The following is a 22,158-nucleotide window of genomic DNA, read 5'->3' as shown; positions in this document are numbered from 1 at the left end:
ACAATGTTTTATACTATCAACGGCTCTCCAATGCTCGTTACCAAGTCCGTTTTTAAGTTAATATTTGTTTTGAGTAATACCAAACGTGCACATTCATGGGTTATACGCACGTATTATTTTCCCTGTGTGTAGGAGTTAATGCTTTGAGCACAATATTAATAAGTTTACCAACAAGACTTTTATACTCGATTGTGAATATTCAAGCACTGTCCAGACTCTTCTAAAAGGAAAACAATATCCAAACAAGGTTATACCACTTTCATAATGTATGTTGTTCTGGACAAATGGTCACCATCTTTATTCTCTATTTCTTCAAGATTTGTTATTTTGTGCAAAGTGTACTTGTAGTATTTGAGTGCAGAACATTAAATGTAATATAAACTTGTATCAGTTTTTCAAACTAAACTGATGACACAAAAAAAATAATCATATTGTTTTAAGTGCATTACTGGTTTAGTTTTTGTGAGCTTTTGCTACTAGTAAACTTTCTTTGGTGATGGTGATGAAAAACAGAACTCAATATCAGTTGATTGTGAGATGCTATGGTTGAAATTGCACCCATAGTGTAACCATCGCTAAAATGGTGAGAAAAAAGCCAGCTTATTCCAAAAATATTCACAAACTACATAAATTGAAATGGAATATGCAATGAATAACATATTTAAATTGCTATGCAATAAAGCAAAGTGACTTATAGAAAAATCAATATCAACATTATAACAAATATTTTCTTAATTAGTCTGTTAGATTGAATATCCTATCTATTTAGAACGACTTGAAAAACGACTAGTGGGATGAAACTTGCTCATCATGCGCAAAAGTTTAATTTTATTTTTAAGGATATGCAGTATCTTCTTCAAAAGAGACAAGATAGTACTTTTACTTCTGTTACCAGGCATGTGGGACTTCCTCTTTTCAGCTGATTTCCTCTTTTTGGATTTTGAGTTTCCTCTTTTTTTTCATGGATAGTTACTCACATGCCTGTGTTACCATCCACCAGCCTAGATTGTATATGAGACTCAAGATAATAAGCAAGTTGATGCAAATAATTAATAAGAGAATTTGCCTCTCTGGATAATGGCATTTTTATTTTGACTTTGGAAGCACTGCTAAGTGGTGTAGTATTTTAAGCATTACTTTGGAGAACGGCATTAGCATAGTTGGGGTTGTCTATAGTGAGATCATTCCCGAGCGATGGCTTCTGGCCGACACCATTGTTGTCATCGGTTTCCCTGTTGTGGTATTGGACGGACGGTATGGACTTGGTCATCACCCGGCGGCGGTAGTAGTAGACTCCGCCCGCAGCAGCCATAGCTACTACAAGGACCAGCAGAATGGCTAATATCACGGCAGTAGCGGTGGAGCCTCCGGAGGAGGCAAATCCGGACTGGGTTCCAGGCGTTGCAACTAAAGTGGTATTGGAAAGAGAATAACAACCATTAGAACAAATAAATGTGTGATGCAAATATAAAACGCTAAGCCGTACCAAATTCCGGGCATTAGGAAACTGAAGAAGCATTGTTTAAAAAAATAAACAAAAACCGAGCAAAGATATGCACTATAGGGATAGGGCCGGCTGGACAGTTCAGTTGGTAGAGCGCCGGCACGTTAATCCGGAGGTCACCGCTCTAGTCAGTTGTCCTTTGTTTAAACACAATATATATATAAAAAAAATACTGGCAGAACAAGAATATGATGCAAACATGAAAAATGAACATTTATATTTGACATCAGCAAACTTAATTAGATGATTGTGAAGACATTTAATTTGACATCAAATTAATTGAAACAAAGGTCACAAATGAAAACATGTTATTGATAAATCTTCCTCAAATATCTTTCTTGTACACATTGTAGAACCATGGAACCCTGTTCTGTTGCTATGGTTGTTTGCTGGGTTGTTTGTTTCTTTCTTTCTTTAAAAAAAAAATAATCCCCAAAACGTTGATCAGGTTGACATAGCGTTTGATTTTGTTTTAAGTAGCCACTCGCCACTCACTGACTTATAAATGTATCTAGACTATATTACTTACGGGCATCGCATGCTTTTTCTCTAATTAGAAGATTGTCAACGGCTATGTAACCGGTGCTTTTTAAACCAACTTTTCCTGTGAAGAAAATCTGTCAAGGAAAAAAAAAAGTGCAATACTTTATTGTCCATAAACTGTTCTAAATTAAACGTTTTACCCTCTGTTGTCAAACCCCTCAAATTTAAACGTTTTGCTTGACTAAATTATCATCGATATTCGGCTTAACTTATCATCGGTAATGTAAACGTTTTGCATTACTTACATTATAATACTTGATGTTCGGTTTATCAGGAAGGTACGATGTATAAGTTTGGCAATCGCTCTTTAAAAATAATTACAACACAACTTTTGGCTAGAAGCCTTGTTTTCATTTCGAATGTAATGTGGATATCTAAAAAGATAGGTCTTCATGCCCCAAAATCTGAATATCCATAACGGGGATTATTCTACTTGTGTAACCGCTCCAGATTTTTGGCGATATCTCAAAAACGCGATCAATGGGAGACTTTTGGGACGCTTGGTGGCAGCAGACTTACCAGGTAAAATCCATTGTTCTCGGTAATGTGCGCATGCTCAGACCTACGTAAACAATGGAGATTTACCTGTTACAGATGCTATGTCAGATTTTTGGCCAATTTGACCCAACATTTTTTGTTTAAAATTCAATAGGTATTTTGATGGGGGTCGAGAAAGTTACAAGCTTTCATTTGAGCCATTGCTCGAAAAGTCCGCCAATTATTAGTAGCAGTGAAATAAAGTGCTCAAAATTAGTTCTTGTCGGGATCCCGACAATATATCACGTGACCAATTCTTATGTGTTTTATAAGAAACGTTTTAAATGTTTGTAATGGTTCCTGACCATTAAAAGTAAAAGTTAAAATTTTTTTCGTTAGAGCGGGTGATACTCTTTGAAATACCATTTACTCAAAAAAATCTATTTTTTAATGTTTGGGGCCAAAAATCTGACATAGCATCTTTAAGTCTGCTGCCACCTAGCGTTCCAAAGTCTCCCATTGAAAATAAATGTCTACACATTTACTTAAATTGTATACAATCATCTGCATTTGTTTAGGATTAAAACATTCAAACGGCTCAAAAAAAAAAAAAATGCTGCACAATTTTATTTTTTTAAATCCGTGAAATTTACTGTACTTTACCTGGCACCCTAGCTGCCAGGTAAAGTATCGTAAATTTCACGGTGGGCATTTTTGTAAAATTGTGCCTTGAAGGGGTAGTTTGAAAAACTTCCACCGTGAAATTTACGACACTTTACCTGGCAGCCATAGGGTTATTGTATGGATATTGTTAAAAGTGTTTGTCATAACCTTACCATAAATTCCTCTCCAACTTCAGCCCTTGTGACCGTTTTCCTCTCGTGAGTCCACGATTTTCTCCCGTCCCTAATGATCAGATCGTGGGGCAGTCCGTTCTTCTGGACCACAGTGACCATCAACTTTCCCGTATCATCATTGATCAATGCGTAATCGAAGTCAATACAGTGTTCCGTGGCGTGTCCCGCCATTAAGGGACTGAGAATTGATGCAGTTGAACCCGGTGTTGATGATTGTCCATCGATGTACATGAAAGAGCCGTCGCCTGTTTTATACAAATTTGTACAAGTTTGTAAAAATTTAGGATCGGTACAAAACAAAAATAATGATGAAGACGAACAGGGAAAAGTGTTCGCAAGACCCTTTGTATTCACTCGCTACAGGCTTTTTATACACACTGTAGATATCACCGAAAACTTCGAGCGACAATCTCCGCCACGCAGGACGATATCCATTGTTTCTCAGAGTGAAATATGTGTGTGAATTCCTTTCTTTTTAAATGAATAGTTTCTCAAAAAGTGTTATCTACAGTAAAACATCTGCGATGCTTCTGAAGTTGTTATGGTCCTTGATTTTGGGAGTAACTACCAAAGGTATACACTGCCATAGGGCATAAGAAATCAGGTGGAAAAGAGCGTATTATGTTAGAACTGCCATGGAAGTTTTCGAAGAAAGCAAGTAATCCGATAGCTGTTCTTTAGCCCTGGTTTGAAAAATTATGTTCAAGTTTTGCTGTTTCGCACCAAAGCTTGAACAAATTTTTTAGCAAGGGTGAGCATTGGGTGAGCATTATAGTTTTAAACCAACCTTTTTCTGGGAATGTGTTGAGCATTCTGGAGTCGTACCACGTCCATTGTGTCATGTTCTGCGAAAACTGCTGGAACCCGTTCAATTCCCCGGGCATCTCGAAGTCAACCTCGGCTCTTTTTGAGAACCCCGGGCAGGGTTCACGTCTGACGCCGATGTCGTCTATGGCCATATCACCAGTTACGCTGTAACCGACCACACCTTCAAATACGATCTGTTCACGGGGGGAAACACATAGATTGGCCGGTAATTTGCTGCAACAAATATTGTCAGTCGGCGTCGGCGAATTATATTCATTCCTAAAACCGAAAAGCTTCAGAGGATCCGCCCCTCAACCCCGCCCCGAGATCTCTCCCCTGGACCCCACCAGGGCCTTGGGTGGGCTCCTGGACTCCTCGCTGTAATGACAAGACTCAACACTTTCTTGCCCCTTTACAAGCTACATGATGTGTGCACTTTTAAAAACTTACTATAATTGTTTTCAAATTCTGACCCAAGTCTGCTCAGTGAACCTCAACCAAAACCACACTCCTCTCCCTTGAAACTTCTTGGCCGCCGATCTGCAAGAGCTCAATTGGTAATCCCTTTGTATAATCACTGATCCCTCGTCTTGGATTGCAACCCCTTCCCACCCCTCTCCTCAAAGCAGCGGCACTGGAAAGACGGGCCGTGGTAGGTCCCACCGTGGGAGCGGTACCAGTGATTCAAGCGGGGTGCAATTTGAGGAGGAGACCAAGGGCAAATCTCTACATCTCAACTAGAGAGAGACCCCTTTTCTAAACTCTTTACCCACCTGGAATCGGTCTCCCAACGGGGTCAGATCAACAGCCGCCGGTTGCCACCTATCACCGGAGTCTCCACTCAGTGATGAGAGCTCTACCATCCGTAACTTATTCTTCCAGTACACTTTGATCTTGCCTACATCCCTGCCGAACATGTGGTAGTAGAACACCATGCACATTGGGTTGCCTGGTATGTTGAATAACTCCGGACTGATGATGCGAGCTACGTCGTCTGGTCTCTGCGGCAGGGATGACTCGATGTACATGTAACTACCTATAAACGGCAATTGGAATGATGTTTGCTTTTACTGATTGGAAAAATATAAATTACGTAACTTCTAAAAGAGAGAAAGCTCAACAAGTTGAGATTTTGTATTAAAAAAAAATTCAAGAATCCAAAAATTTGATCTACCACATTGACTTGTGATTATAAATTGATATTAATTAATGTAGTTTAATTATAATTTTGGACCCTTTTTTGGGTCTTATCTTAGTGTTCTCACGTCTGTATAGGCAATGTAAAGTCGGGAGGGAGGGGCACGCCCCCGGCTACGCCTCTTTCATCGAAGTATAACTACATTATGCCTGTATTGCCGGTTTTCTTAATGTACACACAGTAAGTCAGAGATAAAATATTATCCATGAACATTAAGTACTGGTCTATAGGCATTTACCGTCTTTGGTTCCTGTGGTGTGGTCTACACTCGGCCCAGTTCCTGGCGTTGCTGTTTGGCCGCTATTCGACCGCCAGTTGAAATCGTAGAACTTGACATTCTCGTATCCGCAAGCAACCATACCATTCTCAAAATCACATCGGCCGTCTAATGGACTCGGAGTAGCAGTCGCTGTAAAGGAGGGGGGGGGGAGTATTTACATGTTATATTATATAAATCAATGTTTTTATTTATTTATTTATTTATTTATTTTATTTTATTGTCATTAGCTATCAGCAGTAAACCATAACACAATGAGATTAAAACAATACTAAGCCTGAAATGTTTTTAAATTGCATAAAAATATTTTCTTAAATTTCAGTAACATATTGCACATTTTGAAGATTTCTTCTAATTCATAATTAGTGGATTACTTATAACTAGTTTCCTTCTTCAACGCCTATGTAAATTAAATTATATTTTTGTTTTGTGACAGATAATTTGTTTGTTTATTTTCTAATGGAGGGTGGGGGGGGGGGGTCAATTGTGCCCTATTATCGAAATTCAAAGTAAATGATTGTCAGTCATCGACCAAAATAATAATGATAGATCGCAATTTCTAGTATAAATGCGGAGAGAAACTCGCGAGCCCAGTGTTTTAGTGAACGCAAGGTTTGCACAAATCTCCCCCTGCCAATTTAGTCCGAAACTTACGCTTCTGACAAGCGCCGCTTGTGTATTTAATGTCATCAATACCAATGTCGCTGAAATATCCAAACATTACCTCGAAAACCACCTGTAACAAAACACAACAAAATTAACAACAATAGTTGTGACAATGAGTAAAAAAAACATTTTTTAATGCAATAACGCTGATTTTTAAACCACATTTTCATACTTAACCTTTGATAATATCACCCGTTGCATTTTTTTAAAGCGTTTTTTTTTTATTAGTCTAAGACATGAAACAGACGTTGGTCAAATAGTCGGCCCTTTTCGAAACCACGGCTTGTACTTTGTGCATTGTCTTTGGCAACCTTTTTGTTTGTTTTTCGTTTTGAAGCAGCGCCATGTTTAACAATCCGCGCAGAGAAAACCCTTTCAAAATAAGATATAAATAAATGTATTCTTTTGACCCAAATCAGGCCATACAATATTAACCGCATTTCCCGTTTTAGGAAAAATACAAATAATTTGAATATTATTTGAATCTTGAACTATAATACCTGGAAGTTTCTGTCCATTGGTGGAATCGTAACCTGTGCCATTTTCCACTCAGCTCCCTGATCACCGTATAATGAAAACTGCGGGTCGATAGACAAGCTCTCTCCCCATGGAGCGAAGTAGATGACCATAAAATCTGCATTGTACCCGGTCATGTAATAGTAGAACTCCAGACACCTGGGTTGGGTTGAGCTTTGGAGAAGGGGTGAGTACAGGTCGGCCCTGTCATCATTTCGTAGGTAGTAGGAGCGGCTATCCACGTAAAGGTAATGGCCTGGAAAAAGGGATGAATGATGAAATACAAATAAATTAGGATTTGAAACTTTGCATGGTGAAAATACGTTTATAGAAAGGTTTGTGGTAACATCATGTAATGATAATCTCTGAAATGAAATACAATGTAACGGGGGGAAAAGGACCATTGCTTTGACGGGATTGTATACGTTTAGTGAATGGAACCCAATGTGTGTTTCAATCATGTAAAGTGGCTTATGTCCACACAAGAAGAATACTCTGCAATTGGGATACACTATACTGAGCAGCGTTACTGCAGTAACATAGACGTAACTTAGACGTAACTTGGACGTTAGATGTAACTTAGACGTAACACAGACGTAATTGGGTTCTTATTTTCGCTATTCAGTTGTTATGTCATAATTATAATATCGAGTATTTCAATCAAAACTCATTTATACCAACGGTCCAAAACTCAAATGGCCAACGCGTGGCATCATTCCGGTCAACATGTTCATCTTGTAATGTTTATGTTTATCCATGTGTTTTGGTTTGCCTAGGCATGCCTACCACACGCTTTGTCTTTTCTGGTTTTGCCCTCATTTCCAATTCTCCTTAACACTGTTCTTTGTTGTTATTTTGATTCTCTGTTGGAACGGAAATAAATGTCTTGAAATGACTTGAACTATAACCTCATGATGAGGCAGTTTTACCTTCCGCTGTACCCAGTGTATGGTCAGTAGGTATGGGTGACCCAACACCGTATGACCAATCCATCTCGTCATAGATAGACTGACTGTACCCGCAGAGACCATCACTTGCGTCTTCGAAATCACAATCTGCCGTGGAAACTGGAGTTGGTGTTGTCGTAGGAATTGGAGCGTCCGTTGTAACTGTCAATGAAGGAAATACATACATAATGGCAACGGCAAAAGCTTCGTCACGTTACGTCCCAGCGCTTTATAACAAGAAATTTTGAGCTTACAGTTCTTGAGACAACTTGTTTTTTGACATTCTTTACAAGCTTTTGAACAAAACTATCACTTCAGACAGAGGTTAAGATCTAGCAAAGCACTACTTCGAGCTCTAGACGTAAATTCGTTTCATGCAGCATATTTCACAACGAAGATCGTACAGTATGCGCCCGAGCTATCCTGCGCAAGTTTTAAAATCAAGCAAGGAAAACAAAGTTGGTACGTGAAGAAATGGCACACCGCGCGAACTTTAAAAATGCCATGCGTCCAACATGGCGTTTTGTGGAGATCATTCTGATCGTAATCTTCAACAATCGCCCTGTTACCCACGGGGTCGGAAAAAACAGTCGTTTTCCGGGCATGCTTTTATTTACACCGCACGGTCTATTTGTTCTTGAAAATTTAAGGAATTCGTTGGAGGATTGCGGGTCTGTATCGAGAGGGAAAGTGTGTTTGGCTATTGGAATTTCAGACACACATCACCACAATAATGTATCGGCTATGCGGGACGCAGCAGTTGTAATTTTTTACTTCATACCTTTATCACAAGTGTTGATTTTTATACTCACATGGAGGGCAGCTCTTTCCTTCGTAAAACATGACGTCATCAATTGCTACATTGTCTCTGTAGGCCTGGCCTCTTGTCCCTTCGAAGATGAACTGACAAAATAAAAAGATTTTTTTTAAAGAATTACACTTACTCTTGAATGACAGTAAATCTCACAAAAACTAAGTGCGTAAAAAGTAATATTCATGGTAATGGAGACTTTTGAACGCTAGCAGCAAACTTAATTGACATGGTAAGTATGCTGCCACCAAGCGTCTCAAAAGTCACCCATTATAATTAAGCGTAAAAGTATATAATTTTTCTCCATAAGTATAGTCTGGTACCTTAAACGCATAATCCGTTACTGGTAACTCGACGGTTGCCCTGTGCCACACATCTCGCTGGTTTCCGCTCTTGGTCCACACGGGATTGCTGGACAAATCGGCATCGCTGGTCTTCTGCATGTATACACTCAGCGATTCGATGTCACGACCGTACATGTGGTACCAGAATTCTAGACACGACGCTCTGGGTTGGGCCTTAGCTTCAGGGGACCATAAGCGGGCCTTGCCACCAGGGGACGACACGTAGTCCTCCATGATGTACATGTAGAATCCTGAAAGAAAATGGCGCCGTCTATGACTAAAACTACCATGCCTTTGTGAACAGAGAAACTTGGTTGAGTTGTCATGTTAGCCGTCGAGAAAGACTTTGCTAGTGTCGAAACGTCAGGCCATTGCATCGGTTCTTGGTAAGCAGTTTGCAACAGCTATTCTATTTTCTCAACAAGGAAACTTCTCAGTTTACCAGCTGTAGAAACAGAACTGCTGTGTAATTTTTTGGGGATCTACACTTTTTAAGCCAAATAAACCATACAGCATACAGCTACAGGTTTGCTTTCAAGCTGCGAGCAGATTTGCTGACTCGATTCATGTGACGAACCCAAGTCAGACTCGAGTCACTGTTTTTTTTTCTTATGTGACTTGACTTGACTTGTAACTTTCAGATTTGATTTGTGACTTGGTTTGACCCTAGCCAAAAGTTACTTGCTGCAAACTCTGCGAGATACCTTACCAAGTTGGCTGCCTGTTGTGTGGTCCTCAGACGGCCCGGTGTTGGCCAATTGTTGGCTCGCGCCATTCTGCCACACCCAATCAAAATCGTCGGTGCTGTCTTGTTGCCAGTAACAGATTTCAATCTCTTCAAAGTCGCACGAGATGCTAGAGAAATTCTTTAATCCAGCTGTGGAAGATAAACCCGGGTTGATTTGAAACACCAGGGGTCGATTTCACAAAGAACTTAGGACTGAGTCCTAGGAGATACTAAAAAAACTTAAGGCTAGTCCTAAGTTAGGAGTAACTCGTCCTAACTCGAGATAAGGCTAGTCTGAAGTCTTTCTGAAGTCCAGCCCTGGGTCACGCCATAATCAGACTATTCTTGAAAATAGCGAAATAGGATAAGTACTAACGGACATAGCGCATTGTCACTATTGCCGTGTTTTTTCATTTCAATAAGCTCCCTTGTGAAAATGCAGTCTGTGCTGCCAAGTACTATGTAGTTCACAAAACCAATCACAAGAGTCACTTCTGCCCTTGATGTAGTTGTACTTAAGGGCGAAGAGAAGAAATAAATGTATATAGTTTTAGTGTCTTGCTCATCAAGGATCAAAGTTTCATGTTCGGGACAGTATCTCCATCTCTTAGCTTACCTTCCCCTGGACACCCTTCTGTACAGCTTAAAAACAGATCATCTATTGCAATATCACCCTCATAACTCGTACCTCGGAAGGCTTCAAATATAATCTGAAAATCACGTCAAATAAATCTAAAATTAATAAGTAGTAACAATTTATAACTTCAATGGGGTACCATGTGATGTCAGCGGTGTTGTTGAATATAGTGGTCCGGGTTTTTTTTTTTTTTTTTTTTTTTGGGGGGGGGGGGGTTGCTGATGTTTGCTATTTGTTATTGTTATTGGATCTTTTGCTGTAGTTGCTGTGGTTTGTTGGTGTTGCTTTGTTGTTTTTAAATGTGTAAACAGTTGTTGTTATTGGATCTTTTGCTGTAGTTGCTGTGGTTTGTTGTTGTTGCTTTGTTGGTTGTTTTTAGTGTAGACAGTTGTTGCTGTTTCTGTTGCTTTCGTTGTTGATTTGTTGCTCTCGCTACAGTTGCTGCTGCTGCTGTTGTTGTTGTTGTTGCTGTTGCTGTTGCTGTTGCTGTTGCTGTTGCTGTTGCTGTTGCTGTTGCTGTTGCTGTTGCTGTTGCTGTTGCTGTTGCTGTTGCTGTTGCTGTTGCTGTTGCTGTTGCTGTTGCTGTTGCTGTTGCTGTTGCTGTTGCTGTTGCTGTTGCTGTTGCTGTTGCTGTTGCTGTTGCTGTTGCTGTTGCTGTTGCTGTTGCTGTTGCTGTTGCTGTTGCTGTTGCTGTTGCTGTTGCTGTTGCTGTTGCTGTTGCTGTTGCTGTTGCTGTTGCTGTTGCTGTTGTTGTTGTTGTTGTTGTTGTTGTTGTTGTTGTTGTTGTTGTTGTTGTTGTTGTTGTTGTTGTTGTTGTTGTTGTTGTTGTTGCTGCTGCTGCTGCTGCTGATGCCGTTTCTTTTCTTTTTTCATTGTTGGTGATGTCAACGTCGTTGTCGTTGTCGTTGTTGTCATTGTCGTCGTTTCTGTCGTTGTCACTGTCACTGTCGCTGTCATTGTCGTGTTATTGTAGTTGTTTGTCATCGTTTGGTCACTAAAAAACACCTACCACAAAATCTACAACACTAGACACATGCACTTCAGCCGCCCTCCACTTATCCCCGCGGTTGCCGGCGAGGCTCCAGATGAGTTGACGCTGGGTCACAGTTGTCGTGTTTGCAATCAGGACGTTGAGGGCGTCTACATGATCACCGTACATGTGATACCAGAAAATCAGGCAATGGGCGTGGCCATGAGTCTCTGTGAAGGGAGGGGAGATAAGACGCGCCACGTGACCCACACCAGTAGGGGAAGATGCCTCGATGTACATATAGAAACCTAAAGGATAAACATGATTTGTAAGAAGGCAGTCATTATTTTGGGAACGCCAAGTGGCAGTTTTTTCTTTCTACATTTACCTCAAAATGTAGGCCTAATGACTGATTTGTGTTGTGACACTTTGAGTCTGACCCAAGTCCCCGTATGGTTATGGGTATACACGTCACTCCGCGATCAAAGACTTTAAAATAAGTTTAAAGACTCTGGACACTATAGGTAATTGTCAAAGACCAGTCTCTCTACTTGGTGTATTCTCAACATATGCATAGAATAAAAAACCTGTGAAAATTTGAGCTCATTTGGTCGTCGAAATTGTGAGATAATAATGAAAGAAATTAAACTACCCTTGTCACACGGAGTTGTGTGCTTTCAGATGCTTGGTTTCGATACCTCAAATTCAATATCTGAGGTCTCGAAATCAAATTCGTGGAAAATTACTTCTTTCTCGAAAATTACGTTACTTCAGAGGGAGCCGTTTCTTACAATGTTTTATATTATAACACCCCTTGCAAGTATTCTGCCTGCTCATTGGTTTAGAGCGCGTCACATGACATGTCTTAGTTTTGCTAGACGACGGCCGTGTGATAGTGCGTCGGTTTGCCATGCGCTAGTCCGAAGACTAGAACACGGCGTGCAGTACCCAGACGTCCGTTGCGTGTACGAGGATGATAAATTAATAGTCTGTAACCATTTCGGATTGCACGACACTACATGCAGAACAGTAAGAGTGTTTGCAATCTGTATTCGCGTCGTCCGTGGATTGTAGCATTCAGGTCTGTAACTTAATAATAATAATACAGTATTTAGAAATGTTTGGGGTGTTATAAAACAAATTTTGACTGCTTTAACTCGTGCAATGGTTAAAAACTATGACTCCCTCGGTGATCCCCGTATCGTTCCATTTTCCCTCGGCTTCGCCTCGGGGAAATAGAACGCTTCCGTGGATCACCTCGGGAGTAATAGTTTTAACCATAGCACTCGAAGCAGTCAATATTTGTATACTATCAACCTCTACCCATTACTTGTTACCAAGTAAGGTTTTATGATAATAATTATTTTGAGTAATAACCTATAGTGTCCACTGCGAAACAAATACATGTTGGTCTTACCCGTGCTGTTTCCATAAGTGTGATCGTTAGATGGCCCTGTTCCGAAACTTCCTGTACCCCCATTGCCAAGGATCCAATCCATGTCATCTGTCCGGTCCTGGGTAAAGTGACAGATGTCCAGGTACTCAAAGTCACATTTTAGTTCCCCTGTCATAGGAACAAAATATTCAAAAAAGGTTACTCAGTCAACAATCAACATTAGAAGTCAGAATTGACCCGGACTCCGGCTCCGTCGATTTCACAAAACTCTTCCTAACTAAGGATTATTACTTAGGACAAGTTTAAAGTTCTGTTACCGTAGACGTTAGGATGCATATTAGGACGAGTTACTCGTCCTAACTCAAGATAGGATTAGCGTTTCGTGAAATCGGCCGCTGGCCCATATCTTCTCAGTATGACACGGAATCTATGTCAACATTTGTGAATTAATTTTTACCTTTAAGGTGCAGAGAACTTCCATCATAATATTTTGCCAGCCCACAAACTTAGTTGTATGTTTTCAACTAACCAATCATTGGCATTGAAATTGTTTGTTTGTTAATTGTTTTCCACTTTCGATGAGGGGGAAAGGGGAAACCAAGCAGACTCAAGAAAAGTAAAACGGAAGCTTAACATAAAATAAAACAACAAAACAATTAAAATGTATAAAGCGCTATTCCATCTAAATTATAGCGCCGTGTTTATTTGTTATCTTTTACCTTAAAGACACTGGACACTATTGGAAATTGTCAAAGACCAGTCTTCTCACTTGGTGGATCTCAACATGCATAACATATAAAAAGGCCTATGAAAATTTGTGCTCAATTGGTCGTTGAAGTTGCGAGATAATAATGAAAGAAAAAACACCCTAGTTCGCGAAGTCGTGTGCATTCAGATTTCGAGACCTCAAAATAATTATAAATCTAAGGTCTCGAAATCAAATTCGTGGAAAATCACTTCTTTATCGAAAACTAAGTTACTTCAGAGGGAGCCGTTTCTCACAATGTTTTTATACTATCAACAGCTCTCCATTGCTTGTAACCAAGTAAGTTTTTATGCGAATAATTATTTTGAGTAATTACCAATCAGTGTACACTGCCTCTAACTTAGACTGAAGACACTTTACAAAGAGACACATGGTTACACCAAATAACATAAAATACCATAAAACAATAAAACTGACAATGTGAGCCTAATAAATATAAGTCCTTGGTACCAACCTGTAGGGCAGCGGCCCTCCATCAGCTTCAGATCATCCACTGCGATGCTTCCTCGGTAACCTCTCTTTCGACTCGCCTCAAAGGCAACCTGTGAAAGAGACATGCCAGCCAAAATTTACAACTCAAAGTAAAACAAACTCTGGCATTCTTGGAAAATTTGAGGAAAGCATGAGCAGAATTTACGAGCTTAGGTTCACTTTTGTGGCCCTAAAATAAACTTTACGTCAAAACATACACCAATAATGTTCCATCATTTTATTCTACCAGTATTCCACACGATAAACAAAAGCTTTTGTGTGTTTAATTATAGTTTGTAAAAATAGCCGGGTTTTAGTGCGATGTAGCTGAAATTTCAGACAAAAAATTGCTATTGGTCATTGGTGAATGTGAACGGGAAAAAAAAAAATAAATCACGGTTATGTACGTCGTTAACACATTGTAAACAAACAAAAGGATTCAAGTTGTTAGCTTATGGTGATTTACGTTGTAGACCGGGTAAAAGGTCACGCAAAACAAAAATCACCTCATATTTGGCAACCAATCGTCAAAATCACCTGCTATGAAATGGACTTGAATGTGTTAAACAAGGTTGTAGAGTTTTGCGACCGTGACGTGATTTACCAAGTTGCCCTTTTACAACAAGTGCAATTTGTAAAACTTCACAACTATGCTAAAAAAATAAGCACGGGACCCCTGCTAAATTACTGTATAGTGAAAAGGACTTGAGTATACACATATTGACTGGCAACGAGGTAACTAGTGTACGTCTATTCCCCAAGGGACTTTGAGTGACCAGAAGAGGGACCTATTTCCCGAGGCCGAAGGGGAACAGACTTACACTATAGTTACCGGATTATGCCAGTCAATATGTGTTTTATAAACACAGCTCGGTCTTAATTGTCAAATATGAACAGAAATCTGGAATAGAAAGGAAGTTTTGTAGTTGCTGTTCACGGTTCAAGTCAAGAGAGGGCGCTGTAACCAGGCACTATTTTCAAAGACTAGTGCCCGCTCGGGTACTAGTTCCCGCAAAGTACGCGCGCGCGATCACTAGACTATAATATTAGTTCATCCCACGTGACCGTGTTTCAGCCAACCAGAATACAGAACAAGCAAGAGATGTGTTATAATGTAAACTATTTACCCGATAGTTGGCGAACGTTGGGTAGATATCAACCAATCCTCTGTTCCAATATCCGTCCTGGGCACCAGTCTTATTCCACGGCATACTGATGGGCGGCGGGTACCCGTCCCTCATTGCGAACACATCCAGGGTGCCAACATTAACCCCCTGCATGTAATAATAGAACTCCATACACCATGGTTTGAAGATTGCTTGTAGGAGCGGGGTCTGGACTACACCGAACACCTCGGCTTCCGTCTGGGTGTCGCCTTGGGGTACGTACAAGTACACACCTTCCGTCGAAAAGGAGAAAACATTAAATCAAAGTAAAGTAAATGTGTTGCCAATGCGTAACGTGTGGGAAGGTGATTTTAGAAGTATTCTTTGACGAGTCTTGCTTTTGGGAAGTGTTTACAATTATTTTAAAGCATGTTAGACTTCCATAAAAACGAGACTCGCCAAATATTATATAAAAAACCCAAGATTTGTCAATATTAATTATTACAAACAAGATTCGTCAAACATTATTCTTGCATAGAAACGCAATGGATCACTTTCAGAACCAAATCATGCTCCTGAACATGGTTGTCATCAGGGGAGAGATGTAACTAGTTTGTGCCGTGTTGAATTGTGGCTGCGACTATTAGATAAAACGCGTTATCATGCGTTGAAATAGTACACTTAAAACTCCCGGTCAGAATAATTGACCCGGGTTCCGTGAGGACTGACCTATTTCTGGGTCACGGACCCATTTCAGTGTCAAACTGACGTAAAGTTCGAGTTAAAATCCCGTTTCAGTTACGTGTCGCGGAGTCCCTCAAAATGGGTCTAAAACGTCCCATACTCACCAGCTGAAGCCGCTGTGGTGTGGTCGTACACGGGCGACTGTGGGTTCGGTTGGACACCCGGCTCTCTAAACATCCAGTCGAAGTCATTTCTAGGACTCTGCTGTGGACGACATGCCTCCTGTCCTGGGTCATCGAAGGTGCAGTCATAGGTCGCTAGAGGGACGGGGCGGGGTGTTGTTGGTGGTCCAGGTGTGGTCACTGAATAGACGAGAAAAACAAAACGTTTTTTTTATTTCTTAGTAAAGAAACATTTGTAACAGCACAAATTTTTAACCATTGAACTAATTATTTCTATAGCATGATTGATGATCATGAATTTACAAGTGGCAAAGTCTTGACAATTGGGCTCTCGTGTGCTTTATATTTAGTACAAAAAAAATCTTGCAGGAAAAATGTAGAATGTACAAGAATACATCAAATGTATTGAAAAGGTGCCCGCAACAGGCGATCGCCGAAAATCGGCACTTCAGGATGGGTACAAAAATAACAACATTTCACAGGCCTGTAAAATGTCGCCATTTTGAATTTCTGGGTCAAAATTTAAAGGGCGATTTGACGGTACATAATGATCAAGTAGCGTCCCCTGTGAAACTTTTCTTTGTGGGGACATGCTCAATTCGCAATACTTTGGGAATTACAACTTTTTATCACCAAAGGAATGTGACGTCATAATTTTTGGCCAAACACAATATAACAGCAGCGAATACTCACCTAGACTACACTCGGTGAGAGTCACTTTAATATCATCCAATGCTATATCGCCTCGTATTCCCCAATCAATGGTTGCCTCGAAGAAAAACTACAAATAAAAACATAAACAGCAAAAATACAAAGACCTTCGATTTAGTTAGATTAGTTATACCAAACTTTACAAACACGCAATCTCTTTTACGGTGGGCTATGCACATTATAGCCTCTTGGCCGTGTCAATGCAACAAAAATACAAACTTGTCTTGAGATTGAGTGGTAATTGCTTTATGTTCCATAAAATACTCATGATTTACACGCTTAGATGAGGGTCAAGGTTAAGGTATAGGTTAGGACATTAACTTGTTCCTTGCTCTTTGGTTAGGGTTTGGGTTAGGGTTAGGGTTAGAGTAAGGGTTAGGGTAAGGGTTTGGGTTAGGGTTAAGATTAGACAAAAATACACTAGGAGTGTCAGAATGAAGGGGTGTCAAAACATAGGGATGTCGAAACATAAGGGTGCCTAAACTCTGAAAATGTTCTGCCCCAGAAAATGACCCTCGTACTATCTAGGACTAAATTAACTGAAGAGCCATATACACAGGGCTGTGTGTGGCTCAGTATACCTTTTGGTGACAGGAGAAAATAAAAAAGGGGGGAAACCAGGTCTCAAGACGCAAGGCAATTGTGTAAAAAACATCTTGTAATCTATTAATAGGTGCAAAGACAAGGGAAAGAATAAAAGAATGATTCACAGGGACAGGGATGTATTTTTGAGAATGTGTGTACTCCACATACCTGTATGCTACCACTTTGAGCATCAGTTGTGACCTCCGCGAATTTCCAGAAGTCTCCAACATTCCCGGTGTCGTTATAGACTGACGTGGTCACACTGCCCTGTTTCTTGTACACATGTAATGAGTCCAGAGCAGAACCATACATGTGGTAGTAGAACTGCAGGCACACCTTGTTTGATGTCACGGCGACTGTTGGTGAGAAGACTGTTGCTATACTAGTAGCTCGTCCTATTGTTGACATATCAGTGTCCAGAAAATGACCTGTGTGTGATTCAGTTTGCAAAAATAAAATCATCAGTGGAAAACCATTTTCACACACCTCTATTCCCCGAGGCGCCCCTGGGAATAACCTTTCATAACTTTACCCCTGATCTACTCCGGCAATTGTGCGGACCCCGAGGACATACCTCTATAATAATACTCTGGGCCCAAATTCATAAAGCCTTGCACAGAAACCTGCTAAGCACAGACAAATACCTCTCAGCAGAAACTGGTTACAAGCCGAAAGTCAGTCCAAACAGTTGTTGGGACTGTGCCCCACCCTTTTTGGCTCAGCATAGGATTTTCTGAACAGTATTTTCTGCTTAACAGCTTTACGAAATTAGGCCCTGGGGCATAGGGGTAAGCGAAAAAACCTCGCGGGTACTCTTTGAAACGTGCCACCCATGGACAGTGGGACAGTGTGCAAATTCGCCGGGGTAACCTTTGGGTACCAAAAACTCCCGGGGCCTCACAGGGCTGTGTTTCACGAGGATAAGAGATACTGTGTGACAAGCTTCACCCGTGGATATACTGACTCTAAAAGGGTCCCACACTTGACCCTATTCCTGATTCCCCAGTAGCCCTGACCCAGAAAAGGGTTATTTCGGCTCACCAATAACCCACTTGTCGACTTGGTTTACAGTGTATCTGGATCTGACCTAGCAAATAATGACGGAGCAAAATATTGTTCAGAGCATTGTTTGATAAAACGAGCAAATATTGAAAACAAGCCAGATCCAAACACTCAGTGCCAACTGGTCTTTATTCAAGAAGGAGGTTCAGCGTTAAACAACAAATAAATTACAAGTCGTCCAAAGTTCAAGCAGCTGAAGGGTTTTGCTCCTCAAGTGTGTGTGTGTGGGGGGGGGGGGGGCATCAATGTTCTTTATTTATAGTCTCTTCGATTCCGAAATTGTTAGCTATAAATTTACAACATATCAAGCACGTATTCGACAATCGGCAATGAAGCTCCAATAAAGTGGTCAATATTTAAACAGAAACTGGGCATAAAACCATCCAATTGCAAACCAATAAAAGATTTAACACAAACAGAATAAAACTTAGTTCAAAAGAGAACAACAACCTTGAGATTTTATTAGCCCTTTAAATTGCTGGAGTCGAAAACTTTGATAACACTAAAAAGCACACCCAGAAAAGACGTGTAATAAATTCCTCGTTATCAGATCGTATTTTTACGTAAAAAATGTTTTGTTTGTTTTTTAAATTGGAAATCATTCGAGTTTTTGTTTTTTAATGATTTGGTTTTTTTTTTTTATTGTTTTATACCAGAAAGAGAAAGTAATCCAAGCGCCATTGTAAAATTATAAAGTTCATCTAGAACAACTTTATTCGGTGAAATATTTCCCTCTAAAATGAAGTCATATTCGGGAAAACTGTCTTTATCTGAAAGCTTTTTCTTGGTGTCCTTCAAAAGTTTCCCATAGACTTAAAGGTGTTTTTTTCCAATAGATGTGCCCTTTTAAAAATGAAAATGGCCTTGCCCTCTCATAGATGAAACTTCATGCCTGCACAGTCATTGCTTCTGAATTTATGTGAGGCCTGACAACATTCGTGCACTTAAAAGAAGTAGCATGCATAATGAGCTAAACGACAACAGCACTTGACAGGGAGGCTTAGATGGTGTTCGTTTCTCAGACTACCACGGAACGGCAGACGCCCTAAGGATTTATATAAGAGAGGCCTATACATTTACCTGTCTCGTTCATATAGGTGTGGTCAAAGAGGGGCGAGGCGTCGTTTACCCCTGACTCCAAGCCCGTTGATCTCTTGTAGTCAGCATCATCGGTAGCTACATTGTAAAACCCACACATCGGATCAGCATCGTCCTCAAAGTCGCAGTATATTATCTGGGCTTGTACTCCTAAAATATTTCGAAGAAAAAAATAATGAGTATATAATCAGGGTTGGGGATATAGTTTCAATTAAAGGCAGTGGACATTATTGGTAATTACTCAAAATAATTATTGGCATAAATCCTTACTTGGTAATTTTCCACGAATCTGATGTCGAGACCTCAAGTTTAGAATTTGAGGTCTCGAAATCAAACATCTGAATGCAAACAAATTCGTGTGACAAGGGTGTTGTTTTCTTGTCTCGCAACTCAGACGACCAATCGAGCTCAAATTTTCACAGGGTTGTTATTTTACGCATATAGTGAGAAGATAGTGTCCACTGGCTTTAACTAATCCTACCTCCATGCTTTAATCAATCACGCAATCATGAACCGGATCAATGTGTCTTGGCCGAGCGGAGCTCTAGTGGGGGCAAATTTCATAGAGCTGTTTCATGGTTTACCCTTTACGTTATGACTGACCAGCAGGACCAGTTTTCTCGTCATTTCACTGGTCTTACTGCAGCTTTTTCACATGTCCATACTTTATAATGCTTTTCAACTTTGAACTAGCCATGCAGCTGGACCACTTAGAGTGAGTTTTCACTGGTCCTCATGTGGTCTCAGCTTTTGTCCAGCTGACCATACTGCTTTAAGCAGTAAATTATTGCTATATTGCTGCTGAATCAAATTGAGCAGGACACCATGGCAGTCACATTGTACATGCGGCAAATTGTATTTGGGCTGAAACATAGTCTTGTGAAAAGTTTTAAGCGGATTTATTTTGTCTACTTTTTGTACTGGGATTGGTAGTGCAAAGCAGAACACACACCGTGGCAGGTTTCTTCAGGCTTCCAAGTTACAGTGATTAAGCTCACTTATGAGACATCATTGTTTCATTACAAGAACTTTAATGACACAAACAAATGTTCATCTAAGGAAGTGAAAGCATGAAGGGAGGTCTTTGTGTTTGTTTGTTCTTCTGATTGGACATACCAAAGCTGTAACCCGTGTCTTGTTAGTGTAAAAGCAGAACACACACACCGTGGAATGGAAGTATAGGGGCTGACCCCGTTGTTTCTGGTTCATTGCAACTTGCAAGCACCCTTTTATTTTCTTCAGGCTTTCGAGCTACAGTGATTAGGCTCACTTATAGACCTTTATCGTGGTGCAGCCATCTTGATTTTTTTCCCATTCAAATCAATGTGACCAAACCGAGGCTGGAAGGAGAAATGTTACTGCTACTTAAAACGAGGTACACGAACAAGATCGTGGCAGTATGATAATTGTCCATAGCCCCATGCCACAACTATATGTATTAATAAAATAATAAATATGTCCATCTAAGAAAGTCAAAGTCAAGGTAGCATAATGAAGACACAACGTATACGATAACCAAAAAAAAAACAGCTGGATATTGTTTTACTTATAATAATTTATGCAGGCACTTCGCATCTGATAAATCAATCAAATTTAGCCTAACTTATGGTCGCTTTATTTACACTTATCTTACCCCCTTCTAAGAAAGAATGTTAAAACAGGTGGCATCTTATACCCCAATGTAATAACTCAGTCGTTGTGAGGCTTGGGGCTGTAAACAATTACTAATATAAACAACGGTCACCTCTATCTGACCACTGCTTGATATGAGGCGAAAAGGCACAATAACCGAAGGAGGAAGAAAATACAGCAGACCCTAGAGTTACAATTTTATTTTCTTGTACCTTTTGTGTGTGTTTTTAGGAGCCGTAGGTTGGTTTTATGTCTTCTTGGTGTTTAAGCGCCTTGAGCGCAGATTAAGTTGTTTTTTAAAATTATTATTCGGCCCCTAAATGGGCATAATAATATTTTTACAGTCTTTTCGAATTTCAAAAGGATGGCGAAATGTAAATTCCTAAAGCCATAAACGATCTTTTCTTAGACGTTGCAAGGTCGTCAAAGGTCTGTGTACGTTTGGTAATGACTCTGAAAATTTATGCAATATAAAATACGGCAACTTTGGATGTTTGAATGCATTTTGAAAAACATTCACTGCACTGTGGTTTGGAAATGGATATTGCATTTGATCACCAAAGATTCCTTTTATAGGGATTATTTTGTCTGCGTGGACATCGCTCGGAGTTTTTCGGTGATATCTCAAATACGCAACTACCTTTGAACATTATTATTAAAACAATCGAACGGTTTAAAAAAAACAAAGGATACAATGCCTTTACCTTTTCAATTGGGATTATCTCGGAACCCAAGCAAAAACGGTGAAGCATAAACAAGTTTCGCTCAAAAGTACACACACAACTACTTCTTGTTTTGTTTTACTTAAAGCAATACACCTTCAAATAAAAGTGAAAAAGGCGGGAAACAAAAATTACTCACCGTGAAGAACCAGCACCAATCCTACGAACGTAGACAAAATAGAGTTACGAAACTTCATGATTATTCCTGTTCCGTTTTTGAGACGAGCTCGCCTCACACCAGGAAAAAATAATGAATCGGCTGAAACTGTCCCAGCGTACCCTGTGTAGGTTTTACCCGCCCGTAACACGCCGTGACACCCGGCGCAAGCTGGTGTTGATACGCCCCCTCCACCAGTCCGTATCTCTAAAAAGATCACAACTTTTATGGCACGTGACCACAAAGTGACTTCTAAGGTAGTCAAAGCCAATCATTTCAATTACCTGCAATATATAATTTGGGGG

At 40.1% G+C, this 22,158-nt stretch overlaps 1 protein-coding gene across 1 annotated transcript; it reads right to left on the bottom strand.

The window, feature by feature from the left end:
• Positions 1-267: 267 nt before the first annotated feature.
• LOC117296100 (MAM and LDL-receptor class A domain-containing protein 2-like) lies at positions 268-21,893 on the bottom strand. The gene is made up of 22 exons (XM_033778972.1): positions 21,836-21,893; positions 19,325-19,492; positions 17,351-17,610; positions 16,556-16,667; positions 15,869-16,066; positions 15,042-15,313; positions 13,898-13,985; positions 12,699-12,845; positions 11,321-11,589; positions 10,291-10,384; positions 9,657-9,824; positions 8,927-9,198; positions 8,605-8,695; positions 7,775-7,954; positions 6,830-7,101; positions 6,318-6,399; positions 5,625-5,795; positions 4,962-5,224; positions 4,169-4,382; positions 3,361-3,626; positions 2,034-2,121; positions 268-1,407 (listed from the first exon to the last, which is right to left on the bottom strand). Exons 1-22 carry the CDS (start codon positions 21,891-21,893, stop codon positions 1,127-1,129), a joined length of 4,014 nt encoding a protein of 1,337 aa, XP_033634863.1. The 3' UTR covers positions 268-1,126.
• Positions 21,894-22,158: the final 265 nt, after the last annotated feature.

The sequence above is a fragment of the Asterias rubens genome, chromosome 10 (genome assembly GCF_902459465.1).
Source record: "Asterias rubens chromosome 10, eAstRub1.3, whole genome shotgun sequence".
Classification (NCBI taxonomy): domain Eukaryota; kingdom Metazoa; phylum Echinodermata; class Asteroidea; order Forcipulatida; family Asteriidae; genus Asterias; species Asterias rubens.
The sequence above is the reverse complement of the archived record's forward strand: the minus strand, read 5'-3'. Positions and strand labels throughout refer to the sequence as shown.

Excerpts from the sequence above, each read along its gene's own strand:
- LOC117296100 (XM_033778972.1), bottom strand. The coding sequence starts at position 21,893 with ATGAAGTTTCGTAACTCTATTTTGTCTACGTTCGTAGGATTGGTGCTG. Across the intron at positions 12,846-13,897 it reads GGAGGGCCGCTGCCCTACAG|GGGAACTAAAATGTGACTTT; the intron begins GTTGGTACCAAG and ends TTCCTATGACAG. Across the intron at positions 4,383-4,961 it reads CGTTGGGAGACCGATTCCAG|ATCGTATTTGAAGGTGTGGT; the intron begins GTGGGTAAAGAG and ends CCCCGTGAACAG.